Here is a 17,858-nt window from a genome sequence, read left to right as displayed (position 1 = left end):
ACAGCATTTAAGGGAAGTTTCATTAAAATGTAAACAAGCAGTAAGTCATCACTTTCATTTATACTAACCATTTGAGACCTAGTGGATTTTTTGGTTCAATTTTTGACAAATGATGTCAAGTACGTTAAAAAAAATTAAAGAAATACAATGCTGATATGGATACAGTGATATTTTATCATATAACTATTTTTTTACTCACCAGTTGTTTCCACAATGCCTTCTAGGATGACGACAATCTCGAACTGTTCAGCTTGCATACTTCTCTGGGATAGGTCATAGAAGGGGCTTTTGGCATCGATCACGTGGCAAATTGTGAGGGGGGAAACAAGAAAAAGTTGATCTGCCCCTGTACTAAAACCTACATCCAGTTCAAGTTGGTCAAGGGGGAGGAACTCACCCTCAGGTGTCTGTCGAGACTAGACAAGCACACAGAAAAAGAGAAGAAATCACCACTAGTACTGCAATGTTCAACACAGCCCAACAGCAATTCACATCACTGCCAACACTCTGCCCTATCAATCATCTGCAACAAAATCCAAACAAATCATTATATGGCTATATTATAGCAAATAGGAAGAAGCTCATTATCGTTCATGTAAAAAATGTATGCATTATTTATGATGTGATAGACTAGGGATAGAATCTGGCCAGTGATTTCATCAATATGGGGAGTTCTGGGTTGAAAAAACAGGCCCCTTTACCAAAGCAGGTTGCCATCTTCTCTGAAACTTAAAGACTTAGAAAGATGCTTAAAGTAATGAGAGGATATGTGCCTTGTCCAAGCTCACATAGCCAGGAGGTATTAGAAGTGGGACTTGAATCCTTGTCTTCTTGATTGCAAGGTTATCCAGTATGTCATGGCTGCCTCTCATGAAATTAAGCTTAATGTAATCACAATTCCCTGACTCATGAATTTTGGGATAAAAAAACAGTATATCCCCACAATGGGTTGTCAGTAGAAAATACAACATGGGCTGATGTAAAAAAAACAGTATATCCCCACAATGGGTTGTCAGTAGAAAATACAACATGGGCTGATGTAAAATGTAAAGAAACGCAGGGTATCTCCACTGCAATGTCAGAAAGTTGGAGGTGGTAGGGTGGGGTTTGCAATTAGATATATAACTCCCAAGCAACATTTTAAAACAGAAAAGTTATGGCTCAGTAAAATTAGGCAAATCACAAGTTTAAAATCACAAAAGAATATCAGAAAAGTGGTTGGAAACCAAATTAATATAGTGGAAATTAACCAAGTGATGAAAATGATACATAGTAATGAAGAAATGAGGGAATTTTTTTTTTCTCTTAAGAGTTGTTTTATGTACTTTATGGTTCATACAATGTAAAAAAAAATCACAGGTGCATTTTGTTAGGGACTTTCAGAATTTTTACAAACTTGTTTCAGAGCTTTTGAATTTAAAGTTGAATATGATAAAGGAAATTCAGTTGTGAAGATCTTTACTCAATGGAAATTACTTAATCAAAAGATGATTTTGATAATGCTACATTACTTAAATGAGTTAAATGAAACATGTCAGCAACAATGATTTTTATATAGCTATCATTACAAAATAAACTAAATTCCAATGAAAGGAATTGTTTATAATGACAATTGGTGAAATCCCATATGTCCAGACTCGAAAAAATGTCATGGCAAGTTCAATAAAAATCAATGTAAACCTTAAGTTGTTAATAGGTTTAAAGTGGAAGATATTGTCCCTTCCTTTCCATTATCTTTTCACTTCATTTTTTTACTTCCATTACTAAGGGGAAGAGAAGGGAGCTTGGCAAAAGACAAATTTTTGCTTACTTACTGAGCAGTAATGATGGTCAAGAGGCAGGGCTAACATGATAATCACTAATGTTTTCTAAGTTGTTAGGGCCTGACTAACTCTGAGGCCTTTTTGGGGAGGGAAGGGGGATATACCCAATATAGTGAACAGGATGGTAGTAAGAATACTTTTCTCTTGAGTAAAGAATCAAAAGGTGTAACTCATCTTCCTAGAGGACCAAATGACTCCCTCTCCATCACACATGATCAAAGTAAATTTGAAAATTTAAGAAATATGACTAAATGAAAAGAACTCATCCTAGAAACATAGCAAGGTTTCAAACTGGGAGAAGGCTGCAGTGGCAGAAAGTATCAGGATTAACATGGGCCACAAAAGTATCTCAGTGCTCCAATATATTGTGACTACTGCCAGCACTGATAGTAAAGAAAAGTCCTAAAGAAAGGGATTAGATTTACCTAATTAATTAGTCTGTGACATTCAATAACTAGACTGAAACAGCCCAGAATGAATGATTGAGAATGAAAACCCATAACGAATCTGCTTGTCCAAAAAGTATAAGTGAAAGTATTAGCATCTTTCCATTTTTAAAAGACTTGTCAATTTGGCGACTTTTGAAATTCATATTTTAATTCAGTTTCATAAAATTAGCATTAGTGAAACTATTTTTTCTATAAAATATTCTGACGTACTAAAAAATTGGTGCTATACAAACACAAGGCATTGTTATTATTCCTAATGGTAACAAGCAACTTCATTATTGACACCCACATTCAGTTGTGCACTATCTTTGATATGGGTAGGTACCATAGATGATCCAAAAATATTTGCTGTTTTATTTTGGAATATCTGGCTCTCTCTTCTTCCCACCAGAAGATTTATTTTTCTAATTTTATTTTTGATGAAACTAATGTTACAATTAATTGTTATTCCCTGAATAGGTATGGAAAGGTGACTTCATTTACTGTTTTGTGACAGAGGGAAGCCAATACTGTAAAGAGGTGAATATGGGATTAAGAAGAGCCAGAAGTTACCCGTTCAGTTTTCAGCTTTAGCACTTAAAAACTTAGTTCTCAGCTTTTTGCTGTAGTTGGTTTACCATGTGGCAAATTACCTTATTTCTCTGAGTCTCAGCTCCTTCATCTGATAAAATGCAAATAATAATACTCACAATGCCTTTAACTCACAAGGATATCAGGAGGAGGAAATCACCACGTAACACCAATCTTTGGTTATTATTGTATAAGTAGAAACACTAAATTAGGAAAGCTAGAGTTAACTACATAGAAAATTTCAAGGCTCTAAAAAGACCCTTTTCCTGAAAGCCCTATTCTTTTAAGAGCATCTCTGGTCATTCAGAATATTCTCAATCTTCCATCCATGCCATTGTGGACAACCTTATCCATGATTTAAAAAAGTTACAATAATACTTCATTTATCTGGCTTCATTGGAAAATGAAATGTTGCAAAAAGGGAACAACTCAAATAAATAAAGGAGCTGGGGCTTGGTGAATGCTAAGGTCCTTCTAGCTCTAAGTTCATGATCATCTAACTAGTTTTGTTTTTTGTTTTGTTTTTTTTTTTCAAATTGAATCATTCCCCATCTTTTTAAAACAGATGACATGGAAGAGGATTTTCTTTAATTTCATTTATCTGTTCAAACTTAAAAAGTTTTCCATTGCCTATAGGGTAAAAGACAAACTCTTTAGACTAGCATTTGATATCCTCCACAACCTACCATTTTTACCTACCAGTCTCCTCTACCAATCTCCTCCAATCTACCTTTTCTACCTTATCTTACCCTACCTTATATGTTCATAAATCTAAAGCCAGAAGATATCATCAAACCCAACCCCATGATTTTATGGATGAAAAAACTAAGACCAAGGGAGGTTAAGTGACACAATTTAAGGTTACAAAATGTCAAAGACAGGATTTGAACCCAGGCCCTCTGACTCCAAAATCAGTAGGCTTTCCTCTACATCATTCGTTCTATATTCTAGACAAAGTAAATTTGTCTAATTTGGCCCTGACTTCTCCTGTCTCCCTGCTTTTTTGTGCATCATGTTGCATGCCCCACATGAACTCAATTCACATCCCACTTCCTGAAATTCCTTCTTTCTTTCAAAGCCCATCACATGTAGGAACTCTGCCATGAAGCCTTCTCCAATTGCCCTCCACTGAAAGTAGTCCCTCATGTGGTCTGGATATTGGTCATGTCTTCATTTTTATTGTCTTAACTTCTCCTTAGTGTTCATCACATTCTACCTTGTCCATGCATGTCCTATTTTTCTTATTAGAATATAAATTCACTGAGGGTGAAGATTATGCCATTTTTAAAATCTTGTATCTTAAGCACTTAGTGCAATGCCCTGCTCATTTAACCTTTTCTTCATCAGTCATAATTTTAAACATCTATTATTTTCCTATGCAGTCATACCTTATTTTTAGTTTGGCTATTTCCTCTCTTGTTATCAGGCTGTCAGATCTGCTTATTATAAGATTACTGTTTCCTTACTTTTTACTTTCTTGCTTCAATAGAGGAAGTCAAACTACTTAAGAATAGTATATTAAGATAATCAAGCTTATTAAGAATAGTACTAAGAAAGGACCAATAAAATTCTGAATGAAGGAATAAAATACAAAGCTTTGGCTCCAGGGCTTTTAAGAATCTCTTGTTTTGCTCAGACTCACTCCTTGGTATTGCATGGACTGAAATTGCCAATGGGGTGTTACTTATGGATTTACATCAAAAATCACACATCATGGTTCATGTTACAAACACCTATATAACACCATAAAATCTGGTGGGAAACCTATACATTGGCTTTAATGTCAATAAAACTCATTCCAGATGATCCTAATTCGACTTCCATATCACCCTATTCTGAAAACTGATTTGAACCAACAAGTGCCAATGTCATTTTTATCTCACCCAATTTCTAACAATGGAATAAAAATATGAATATAAATAAAAAAGGGTAAAGTGAAGGGGAATAAGATGTTTTTATTTTATAATAATTTTATGATATGGAATTTTTGCATCAGCAAGAAATATATTTCTTCCATTATGAAATTATTTGTATTAATATTCAACCACACATTTATTCTCCTAGTGATCGAACACTCACCATGTTTCAAAGAATACTTTCATTTACTTTATTATAAACAAAACTATTCCCAACAAACTGATATTAGAATAAATGAAAGTCATTGATGTTAATGTTAGCTTCTACTTTCTTATGTAAACTATTTTATACTTTTAATAAAGATGCCATTGACTTGTTGCTAGGCTATATTATCTTTTTGGTAGCTTTATTGACTCCACAATTCATTAAAAAAAAGAGAATTTTAACATGAAGCCATAATATTTGTGTACTCCAAGACTATAGTAATAAAAGTACTAAAACAAGTGGTTGAAAAGGTAGAAAATACAGTATTTGCAATGTTATACAACCAGTTTTATATTTTTCACTCAATTAACTAGCCAAAGACATGTAGACTCAGCATGAGATTGAAAGATGAGTGTTTATGATATAAATTTGTGACCTTACAAATTCTAAAATTTTATAAAAATATTCAATTAATTAAAAATCAGTAGAGTAATTGGCTCACATGAGATTATAAATCACAGAATGTTAAGTCTGGAAGAGACATCAGAATTAATCAGGATCAGTCCTCTCCTCACATAGATTAAAAGCCTGAGACCAGAGAGGTGATGATTTGAGATCCCCTAACTAGATATGCTTACATCTGAGACTTCAACCCATGTCTTCAGTGCTCTTTGCACTATACCTTGCTCCTGCCAACATACCACAATGAATTTTGTTTACAACGTTTGCAGACAGACTGTATGAATGTGGGGGGGGGGGAAATGCAAACTTTTTTTTTAACTAAGCTTATTATTTTATTTTCACAGATCAGGAATTATTATGGCAGTAGTTAGATTGTGCCTGAAGGGGATGAAGTGAATTGAATTCTTTAAAATATTTTATATTATTAAGTCCTTAAAAGTCACCTTTAGTTATGATTTCTTAAATTTTCCAACAAAAAACATTGCCACCTATTATTTTATGTGTGGGCCCATGTGCTAGTATTAATTTGGCATCACTTTTTTATGTAATCAAATATTAAACTGTAATGAACGCAGCTGTAAACTATCACGACACTTTGAACTTTCAAAGAGGCAACAGAACGACATGCAGATGAATTCATGCCATCATATTCTTGGCTCCACAAGGGCAAACAAGGGCACCAAAAATATACAAAATATTGGAGGCAACTCTAATGATAGCCTTGTTTAACCCCTCATCTGAGAAACTAAAACTTAGAGAGGGCAAATAAGTGCTAAGAGGGAAACAGTAAAATTAAAGGGAGATATGGCTCACCCTTGCCTGTTTCTGCTTCTTTTTGGGGACCACATGACAATGAATCAATCCATGCTTGATCTGCAAGACCACACTCTGTCATAGTGTCTGTTCATCTAAGGGGTCAGGTCATTCAGCTTTTCCCAATAAATAAATATCTGAAATACATCATTACTATTCATAAAGACCTGTTTCTAAAGTGTAATTTGTCAATTTAAGTTACATTTGGCAATAATGTAAGGTAAATCAGGAATTTGCTGCCTTCCCCACTCCCCTTTCCCCAACTCTCATCTATACTGCTATACTGTAGTTTTAATCTAGTCATGACTGTTCCTCCCCCTTCATAAAAAATATTAAGAACAGTAGAGATCTTCACACCTCATGCTATTTTATTCTCTGTGGACATTCTTCCTCACTGAAATAGTTTTGTCAGAATTGGTGGCCTAGGGATGGTAAAGAACAATAAGCTAGAATGAAAGAGAGAGGACTTCCTACTTTTTCAATTGTCACTATCCTTTCTCATGCTTAAATATTTAAAAGGTACAGTGAGAAGCTCATGTAAGGAGAGAAAAGGAGTTTCTCTGGGCTGGAATTTTAAGTATGTGTACCTGAGTTAGAGACAGAGAACAAAACAGAGTAGGGGGCAAGGATCAGGATAAGAATCAAGACTTGGTATGCCAATAAGTTTGAAAGTAGATATGGCACTAGGGTGGCAGCAAGAAGAAAAAAAAAAATTTAAGTATATTATTTAATTATTTGAGACATATATATGTAAAAGTTTATGTGGCTCTGTATGTCTCTTATCTGTTTATGCTGAGAGTGTCATGTATGTATGTTCTACTGAAGAAAATACTACAAGTTCCAAGTCAAATATGAAGAGTTAATATATTAACCTCAGCAAAATAATCTGTACTTAATAGTCTTACCTCCATATACTTGAAAACATATACCATGTATTGTAATGTCCTAAAGGCTACATCAAATTTCAGAGAAAACAATTTAGATTGTGTATCTTTTTAATAATATATCAGGAAGGATAAGTTTTTTTTCTCCCTTACCATATCACCTTGCTGCTGACTAACTCTGCCTCCATTCCGGCTGTTCAACCTATACCTTTCTCTTTTCTTAATTACTTCCTCTTTCATTCTTAGTTGTGGAACTAGGGATCTTTATTTCCATTCTTTCAGCTCAGATTCTATGCTAGGAGTATAAGATTCAGTCTTTGCTAATACCTAATACCTTAGCTAATACTTTTGCTAATACTTTTGAAACACTTAAAAAAAAACAAACTCCAATTTAAAAATAGAATCTTGACTTTTCATGTACACATGTGGAAGTAATGGAAATGAATCCTGATCAAATAAGAACCAACCTATCATAAGTAGATAATGTAACATATTGGAGTATTTAAGGTCAGGTCATTGCTGACTGCCTCCTTCAGGGTCCTTGATCATAAAACAATATTAATATTTTATTGATAATTTGAATGATAATGTTGAGGTATGGTCAACCAATCTAAAGTAGAGTTAAATTCCCTCAGAATATTAAAAGAAAAAGAGAAAGACTCCTCAAGAAAATGGTCTATCAAATACAACATAAATTTGTGTAAGGACAAAAACAACCCTTTTATGAAGGATAGGGCATTAAGATAATAACCCAGCAATGGACTGTGAACCATAAACTGAATGAGTTAGCCATTATTTCAAAGACTAGCATGATGTTAGAATTATAAAAGAAGGTATATGAAGCGCCAGAAAAATCATCTGTTGATCTAATTAAATTGAAATTGTTTGACTTAATACTGCTTTAGATTTCTATATTTGGTACCATAAAAGAAAGCTCTGACTCTAGAGTCAGATGATCTGGGCTTGAATCTTGGCTCTGCCACTGACTATCTGTGTGACTTTCTGCAAATCACTTAACCTCTGTGGGTTTCATTTTTCTCATCTGTAACATCAGGAGATAGACTAGATGACCTCCAAAGTCCCTTACAGCTCTGTATCTATGATCCAATGAATGACTTTCAAGAAGCACATTTGCTAACATTGAAAAAAGTTACCAAAGAAGGGCACTGAAATTCTTCTTCTGATAATAATTAATAACGCCACAACCATTATAACTGATAGCCCAAGGTGTTGCCTTGCTCTTAAGAGACTTGACTACAGGATCATATGAGGTTCTTTAGTTTCAACACAAAAATACTAATAGTCTACATACTTTTCACCTAATAGATGCATTTTTCTTGCTCTAGTCCCTTCATACAAATAACCCCTTTTCAAAACCTCCAGTGACTGATTAAATTCAATTGGTATAGTTTCCACCTTGCCATCTGCCAGAAGTAAACACCAAACATGTTATTCTGGGGCAACTGGGGAGGGATGGAAATAAAAAACTAATTTTCATTTTACATCATTTGTTCAATGATGTGTAGATAGATACTATAGATTACCAAACTAAACTTATTTTTTTCCTTAGCATCTGCTTTCAGATATACTAAAAGCAGACTGCTTCAGATAATTAAATGAAATGTCTACATTTGAAGAGGTATGTTTTCATTCTTGGAATAAATGAAAACATCTATGGCACAAGTAAAAAAGTAAAAAAAGACCCAATTAAAAGGGAAGGACAGTTGAAATGAGCTTCCATAAACACCTAGGGAAGGCAAAGGCACCAGGCAGGAAAAGAATAAAAATCTTTGTTTGAGGCTTTTCTTCTCTAAATTCTAAAACCCTACATGTAACTACAGGATTAATTCTCAAAACAGAACTAGAAATGTAGCAAGTAACAAGATTATAAAGAAGAGAGTGGACTTTGGTTTAGGTAACATCAAGGACATATAATTATCGCATAAATAACTATGTTGCTTTCATCTCTTTAGAAGCTGCATTTTTTCTCTCTTCAAATTATACGTAAAAACTAATACACATTTCCAAAGATAGAGATTCAAAGCCGGGGGTAAACTTTCAAATAACTTTGAGTTATACTTATAACTATAATTCACTACTTGAATCTTTATGGAAACAAATGCTGACCTAAATTATAAATAAATATTTAGTGTGGTATATTTTTAAAATGCAGTTTGTTCGTAAAGGTCACTTTCCCAGTACAGCTTTGAAAAGATTAGCCTAATAACTGACAACTACCTATTAAAGCACAAGTCTACTTTCATTTCTGAGTGGGAAATGTTATTCCATTTTAATAAAATCTAAGACTAATTTAGGATTTTTCAGATTGTGTTTAAATTAGGGCAATTACAGTAAACACTGACCTCAACTGAACTACTATAATTGGCTGGGTGAAAATGCTGTCATTGAGGTCATCATTTCAGTAGACATTCTTCCCATAATTCTGCTAAAAAAATGCATTCTCTATGTAAATTTTTTTTCTTCTTCTGAATAACTGTTATATCTTCTCCATTTCCCAGCATCTCAACAATCAAAAGGATATTGCAAATGAAATTTTAATCACTGAATTACATGACCTTGTATTTATATAGCACCTTGCTCCAAGTTGCTCAAAATTCTTAAATATTAGGTTCTCAAGCAAGGCACCACTAAGGGACCATAAACCTAGGTGATCTAAGCAGAATTACCTATGGTCCCAGATGCACTTCAGGATTAACATACTTATATGTGAGGAAGCAGAAATAAGCAATAAGCTGACCATCTACACATTTTAGTTTATTGCTCACTTTCAAAAAACTACTATGTATGGCAGAAAAAAACATAATGATGCTCCAAATCCCTCTCTAAAGTCATTTTCTCAATGTAAATTTTTTTAAAATGTTTAAATAAAATTGTTTGATAAAATTGGGGAATGTCCATAAATGTTTAATACCCATTTTTTATTCAGTAAGGCCCAAATAAGACAGAACTGTGCTTCAGCTACTAAAAGGGAGGCTTAGGTGGCACATAAAACAAAATTATTGCCTAAAACTGAAATATGTTAGACATTATTCTTTTTAATGCAGTGGGAAGTGTTAGACTCTTCTCTGGAATTCTTTAATAGAAGAGTCCCATTCTCTGTTTGGGTATTATCTTATCACCAGGTCCTATGTAAAGGAAAGGAACTGAAAGAGATGACCACTCAAGGGACTATCTATAATCCTTTTTTTTTTGAGTGTGTATGGTGATAAATACATAAATTAATACAAATCTTTATATGTGTATTATCCACATACATAAGTCAAACCATCTTGCAATATATTATTACAAAAAGGTATTCCTATGACAAAAAAAAAAAAAACAGATTCAAAAGCCATAGGAAAAATGGCTTACTTATTCAAGCAATAATCAATAAAACAAAATTTCAAAGCAATTAAAAATGTCGACAAACCATAGAGCATAGCCTGGACTTAGTACATTTTAATGAGTGACATACCTCATATAACTTTTATATATTACAATTAAAGTGACTTTGAAAAGATTTTTTTTTTCAAGATTCCCAGGGTGTGTTTTGGCTGACTATAGAAAGGTTTAGGGAAAACAATATAAGCTTAGATAAGGATGGGTATTTGATCTTTAGAGGCATTTAAGTGATTAATATATTTCCTTTTATTACACTTAATTCTGAAACTGGCTTCAGCTGACCACCTTTTTAATTAAATATTTTACCCAGGCTCACCTATTTCTTTCAAGTTTATCATATCTGAAAACTACCTAAAGTTAAACTCTTTTGGAAACAAAGAATTTAAAATCACTCCCACAGGCTAAAGTGATTTGAATTCTAATATTCCAGACCCTAATTGGGTGACTCTGCCAGGAGAAGGACGGCTGTGCCTCTTGCCTGTTCTAGTGCCCTCTAAAGACAAGATGAGGATGGTCATAATCACTCCATATGCAATTTGTTTTAGTCATTTAAGCTGCTGATGTTGAAGCTTTCTTTAATCGATAAGGAAAAGCTTCAAGTACAAACTGTAATTGACAATGACTTCATAGAAACAATCAATTTAAAGCCTACTTAACAGGCACGGATGGGAAGTGGTAGTCAAGGTTTCATAAGTCTTTTAATTTTACTCTGCAATAACTTCTAAAACTTAACATGGGGTGGGGTCTGGAAAGCTAACGCGGGCACAGGTGTTCCCTTTATCGTAGTGCTAATACTATCTACTGAGCTGGGCAGGGTTAATTGAATTTAAAAGATTCAAAGGTTTTGATTTATCTTGGCGTGGGGGGTTGAGGAGGAGGAGTGTTATTTTTTGCTTTTTTTTTTTCAGGAAAACAACATAAAAAGTTTTTTTTTCTTTTTTAAGGGAAAACGTCTGCCACAAATGAAAGTGATTTCAACACCATTTTTTTCAAAAATGAAAGCTATTGGGCTTACCAACTCAAATTTAGTGGTATAAGGTGTAGAAAACAAATCTAAAGTGTTGTGAAGGGAGACAAGGGTGAAAGAAAAAAAAAGAAAACCAAGCACACAATTCCCTCTGAATTTAAAAAAAGGGACCCCAAAGACTCTTCTGATAAGTGTTACTATTCCAGAAAACGACCTATCCGCCCAACAGAATGAATTTAACTAAAGGTGTGAGAGGAAGCGAAGTGAGCAATGAATTGAGCGCCCTCACTGGCTTTCCTAGGACAGAAAGTGAGTTTACCTGTTGGGACTGCGAACACAAAGTAAGACTTGTGGGGAAAATGTAAGCTCCGCCTTGGCTGATTGTTCCAGGGGATAAGGGAGAGGGTGAGGATTTCAGCAGGGGAGTGGGAGGATGTCTGACTTACTTTAAGCAGCTTGCAGCGGATTTGAGCGGAGACCATGTGGCTGTTTCGCAGGTTGCCCACTCTGAACATGAGCGTCAGCTTCCCGTCCCTCATGGAAATCACCGAGTGCTCGCTGAACATGAGGGTCTCCGCCCGCTTCTTGGGCTGGGACATCTTAATGAACATGCAGCCGATCAGGAAGGCATCGACGATGGAGCCCAAGATGGACTGGAAGAGGAAGAGGATGATCCCCTCGGGGCACTTGTCGGTGATGTAGCGGTAGCCGTAGCCGATGGTGGCTTCGGTCTCGATGAAGAAGAGGAAAGCGGAGGGGAAGTTGTAGACATTGGCCACGCAGGGCGTGTAGTTGCCAACGTGGGCTTTGTTCAGGTCTCCCCGGGTGTAGGCAATCACCCACCACATGGACGCCATGAAGAGCCACGCCACGGTGTAGGTGAGGATGAAGATGAACAGGTTCCAGCGCCACTTGAGGTCCACCAGGGTGGTGAAGAGGTCGGAGAGGTAGCGGCTGGTCTCGCTGCCCAGGTTGCCGTGCTGCACATTGCACCTCCCGTTCTTGTCCACGAACCGCTGTCGTTTCTTCCTGGGGACCAGCTGCTGCTGCTGTTGCTGCTGCTGCTGGGGCCCCTGGCTCTGCAAGCCCGCGCTGCTGGACGAGGTGGTCACTACCTGGTAATCGTCCCCAAATTTCCTGCGGAGCGCAGACATAATACGGGGGAGCGGGCCAGATTCAAAAAGGAAGGAGGCGCAGGAGCGAAGCGCTGCAAACCAATACCAAGAGGGGGGAGGGGGCGGAGGGGGGGGGGGAGAGAAGGATAGGAAATGAGAGGAGAAGGAAATGGAGAGGAAAGGAAAAGGAGGAGGGAGGGCCCCCAAGCAGGTATCCCAAGTCTCTTAGCCCCCCCTCTTCCTTTCCTCTTCAGGTACGACGCCTTGGCACCTCCCCTGGGACAAATTTCTTCTTTCCGATTTGAGTCCTAAAAAGGGGGGGGGGTGATGCTCTCCCACACTTGACAGCAGGAGAAATGCAGGCAAGGACAGAGAACCCAGTTGTACCTTTGTGCAGTTAAAGCTCTTTTCTCCCTTCTTTCCTCTTCATTTCCCCTCACCTTCTACCTCTTTTCTTCACTTCTCCCTCCCTTCGGTGGCACCCGCAAGTTGCAATAAAAACAAAACATTAAAAAAAAAAAACCCACAACCTACTCCCACTCCACCTGCAAATGAGCTGAGCAGCTAAGGGCTGAACTGTCTCCCTGGACCCTCCCCCCACCCCCCAAAACCACCCTCTTCCCTGCTGCCGGTGTCAGTCTCACGGCTCCCCTCCACTCCCGGTTCCTATCCTTCCGCCAAAATTGGATACAAAGGCATGTCTGACCGGTTCTGGTGCGACACCCCGCAAATCGCCCCCCCTTCCTTCAGCCTCAGAAGATAGAGCAGAGCAGTCCCCCTCTCGTGGGCAAATTCGAGACTACCCCCAATTCGACGTCCGGCCAGGCTTTCACTAGAGACCGCCGAGGCTCCTCAGCTGGACCCAAGAGTGGCACATGGGCTGCCCCCCTGCGAAGAGACGACGGGACTGGCAGTACCAAGCTCCCAGATCTGGGAGAGGGAGCGCCAACGAGGGGGTGGGGGTATTCAGGAGGGGGAAGGAGACGGCAGCAGCGGCAGCAGTGTAAGAGCCTCTCTTACTCCCAGGTTGTTTTCATCCTCGCCCCCACTTTTCCTGGTTTACCACATCGGGTGCCAATGCAGCTCCCCCATAGCCAGTCTGCTCCAGTGCGTACCAAAAAGCCCCTTCCCCCCTCCCCCAAAGGAATCCTGGTGCGCCGGGCACAGCGGGACTTGAGGGCTGAGCTCCTGGTTTGGCCGCTTCCTTCTCTCCCCTCCCACCCCCTTTTCCTGGCAAATCGCGGTGATTCCTTAGCAAGGAGGTTAAACCTGGGAGCTGGCGATCAGACTTTTAGGTCAAAGGGGAACGCTGCTCCACTGTTTCCTCTTCATAGTAAGATTTACCTCTCTCCTGTAATCTACCCCTTACGCTTTTCCACCTGAGTGTGTATGTGTGTGTGTGTGAGAGACAGAGACACAGAGAGAGAAAGAGACAGAAAGAGAGAGGAAGGAGCAGAGGGTCTGTGGGAGTGTGGTGTTGGTGCGTGTGATCAGCTGCAGAGCTCAGCTAGCCCCGCCTGTCCCAGCCTTCCCCCAGTGTTCCAACAGCCTGAATTGCACCTCCGCTTCTGAGTTGAGCCTGCAGTGTCTCGCAGCACAAGAAAAGGCAAGCCCCTAGAATCAGCAACGTCTCAAAATCTGCTTGCCAAAACCAGCCAACTCTCCTTCTTTGCCCCATCAGCCAGAAACCACCCCAGCAAGCAAGTACTACTAGTCTGAAGAACGAGCATTGCACTCTTTGGTTAAAATAACTATGGCTCTAACTCAAAAATGATGCCTAGTTGTGGTGCTCCATCATTAACAGCAGAGGTCCCTTTAAGTAGGGAACAACCAGCTTCTGAGATAGGAAAGCAAGAGACAGGGCTGTAAGAACTACAAGGTTCATGCGGCAAGAGGGGCTTCAAGAGAACGGTGCCGGGTCTATAGGAAAGGTTTCCAACTTCACCAGTCAACAATTGCTTTGCTATGTGAAAATCTAATATTTTAGCTGTTGATAAATTCCCTTTAAGAATATCTGGGTAAAGGGAACAGTTCAGTTACCATAATGAAGTAGAGGGGAAAGGATTTGAGGGAGGTACAAATTGAATTTTAATTTTTCCTTCTATAAAGAGCAGTGAAGAAAAATAACAAGCGGTTCTGTTTGGAAAATTGTAGTATCATAGCAATGTGAATATAAAAGACATCCATTTGACTGAGTGACTTATCCAAAAGATACCCTACAATTAAATCTGTGGTATGTATACAGGGTACTCCTTTTCATCCCTCCTCATCTGTAAATTCCATTCAAATAGAATCTATATATATACATATTGAAACATTAGCATGACAGACACAAGAAGACAAAAGGGGACTTTTCATTACTTGGATTATAAGGCAAAATACGTTGTTCATGTCAGCTTTTTGTTGAGAGGCTGGACTATGAAAGGTTTCCTACCATTGTTCTTGTTACTAAGATTATATAATAGCACTGTGCTTATCTATATGCTGATGACTGTGCTCTGGAGTTACACTTGCCAACAAGAGATCACAAGCCATTTTAAAGTTACCCTGATGCTGTGGACTAAGTCAAAAGGCAGCAGAGTTCTTATAGAAGCTGCCTTAAGGGATTCTTACCTCCCCAACCCCTTCCCCAACCAGTCTTCACCAAAGTCTCCCAGAGCTGTAACACAATGGAAAGCTATCACTAAATTAATGCAGAGTAATATCATAGAACAACGGGAAAAGAATAGAAATAAAGATAGGATCAACATAGCATTAAGCTCCAAATGAAGTAATCAGAGTGTGGACATGTCATACTTTAATATGTGGATGAACCTTTGACCTGCTTTAGCCATCTTATCCAACTTTTTGAAGGGTTTCACTGAAGCACCTGAGAGATCAGGTAATGGAAAAGTGACAGCATCCACAATAGAGACATCCTGAAGGACAGCTGACTTCCCAGGATTGAAGTCCAACTGCTTTCAGCTGTTTCTGTTCCATGGGCCAGGACAGGTAGAAAATGTATGACAGACAACTGGATACTGAAGCAACTGCTGTCTGATGAGCTGAAGTGGAGCATTGAAAGCAAAAAAGGGTCAAAGCAGTAGTGCAGAAGAGAGAGCTGTGTAATTCTAGAAAACTACCTAGAGTGCAACAATGGGAGATGGGAATAGAAGGGAGAGCTTGAATCATGGCCAGGGTTACCCCAGAATGTGCAAAAGCAAAGCCACAAATAATGATTACTTACAAAATTCTGGAGAGGAGTGTGCAGTGTGCTTTTTTGCTAAGCTTATAGACAGCAATATCATCAACAGCATCTTCAAAACTGAAGAACTATGAATTTGTACATCATACTAAATAAGGCTGCCAGACACATGCAATCACATGTTCATTTAATTACCTGACATAGTAGATATTAATGCAAAAATCTTTGCTCTTGGGAAGTATACTTCTAAAAAAATTACCAAATAGGAAAATTTTTAAGTGACAGTTACTTTAGTATTTCAATATTTTATGGTATAACCTCTACTGTACACTTATTTCATCATTCACTAGATGACCATAGTGAGTTATAGCACACATTTTTGGTATCCTGATAAGAAAATATGCCTTATCTCCTACATCACGCCATACCTACTCACCTTCTTCCCATTTCTAACACTGACTCCTGCTTGGTGTGAGGGAGAAAAAGGCATGGGGGATTAATTCTCTGTTGCTTTATGTAGGGCATTTTCCTTGGGCCATATCACTGGCTGTTCCTTACCACTTAGGAGGAGGTCTCCTTCTGAACTTCCTATATGTAGTGTAGGGAAACAGCATGGTTTTCCATTTTTACTCTCCCATAAAAGAACACAGGTTATTTCCTCCGCAGAAAAAAAAAATCAGTTTGGGATGTGACTGCTCAGATTTAGAAAATGAGAAATTGACTTACTAGAACAAATAATTCATCCCATCCTATCTTTAATCTTAGCTCCAAACTGTGGCCTCTTCAAGAGGATTCAGGGAAAAGCAAAAATGTCACCACTCATAATCCATTTATTTTTTGTTTTTATGATTTAGAGCCAAACATGGTAAGTCCTTTAAAAATGCATAAATGTATGGCAAGAATTAAACTTCTAGTTAAAGAAAAGTAACTTTTATACTGAACAATGTTTTCTCAGGTTTGTTGTCAGGGCTTCATTAATGAACAACATTAGAATGAAAAACTCTTTGAGGGCAAGGATTTTTTTTCATTTTTGTGTCTGTCTCCAGAGAATAGTACAGTGTCTATCATATGAAACTTACTTAATAAATGCTTAACTGAATTGGTTTGAACAAAGAGTCTCAAGATTTCTCTATTCCATTTCAGTTAAAGATCAGGAACTTTTCTTCAGAAAACATTAAAAAATTCCAGTATTTCAAAATTTGCATCTTATGGAAGGACCTCTATTATTAAAATATAACTATATATTAAGTATAAATAGTGAATAAAATAGCATATGGAAATCTTCAATAAATTAATGAACATTATTTTCATGTCAGTATTCCTTCCCTTACCTCAAGACAATATGAATGTACAAATGAACACTATGACAATTTAACTGACAGGTTCCCCAGAGATTTTGATTTTTAACTCCTACATATTTGGTATATATTTCACCATCACTTTTCCACTTCTTTTGCATAGGACTTTTTAGCCAAACATGTTAACCCTCAACATGGAAGAGGTCCAGCACAGAGTGACAAAGTAATTCTCTAGAGAATGGAGATTCTTAACCTTCTTGTCTCATGGATCCCTTTGGTCTGCTAAAGCTTAAGGATCCTATCTCAGAAAAAAATGTTTTTAAATGCATACAGTAAAATTCCTAAGGTTATAAAGGACTACAATTATAAATATGGTTATTGAAATATACTTAGAACATTTTTTTAAGTTCATGGACCTCAGTTTAAGACCTCATTATAGATGATCATTTTCTCCTAATGTTTCTGTTTACAGATGATGCTGTGCAGATTAAATAAATTCTAGAACATTGCAGAAACTCTGAAATGAGACACATAATCACTCAAAGGGATGTACCTAACTCTCCACACAAAAAAAAAGGTGTAGGAAGGCTGAATATTGACCATACTTTTATTATATATTGGCATGCATGTCTTGGACAGACACCACAAATAGACAATGTGCTAAGGCTCAAAATTTAACAGAAGATTAGGCTGTACTGATCTTAAGAAATTGCAAATTATTTAATAACAAACATTTCTTTGAAATAATCATCCAACTTAACACCAATTTTCTTCCAGTGATTATACCTGGACCTTCCATGACTGCAGCTCATGAAAAACGATAGACTCCA

General features: G+C 37.5%; 1 protein-coding gene across 7 annotated transcripts in view; it reads right to left on the bottom strand.

Annotated features, from left to right (window-relative positions):
* KCNJ3 (potassium inwardly rectifying channel subfamily J member 3) overlaps positions 1–14,389 on the bottom strand; it is a 251,251-nt gene extending 236,862 nt beyond the window's left edge. For 2 of the 7 annotated variants that reach the window (XM_072612006.1, XM_072612005.1), the window contains exons 1-2: positions 11,878–14,385; positions 200–416 (exon numbers count right to left, since the gene is read on the bottom strand). In XM_072612006.1, the coding sequence (XP_072468107.1) occupies positions 200–416; positions 11,878–12,585 (925 nt within the window). In that variant the 5' untranslated portion in view covers positions 12,586–14,385. Of the gene's footprint in view, positions 1–199 lie in introns of those variants that run through there. The other 5 variants (XM_072612007.1, XM_072612004.1, XM_072612008.1 and 2 more) reach the window with 5 other exon arrangements.
* Between the last annotated feature and the right edge of the window lie 3,469 nt (positions 14,390–17,858).

This window comes from Notamacropus eugenii, chromosome 5 (assembly GCF_028372415.1).
Source record: "Notamacropus eugenii isolate mMacEug1 chromosome 5, mMacEug1.pri_v2, whole genome shotgun sequence".
Classification (NCBI taxonomy): domain Eukaryota; kingdom Metazoa; phylum Chordata; class Mammalia; order Diprotodontia; family Macropodidae; genus Notamacropus; species Notamacropus eugenii.
This window is presented reverse-complemented; position numbering and strand designations above follow the sequence as displayed.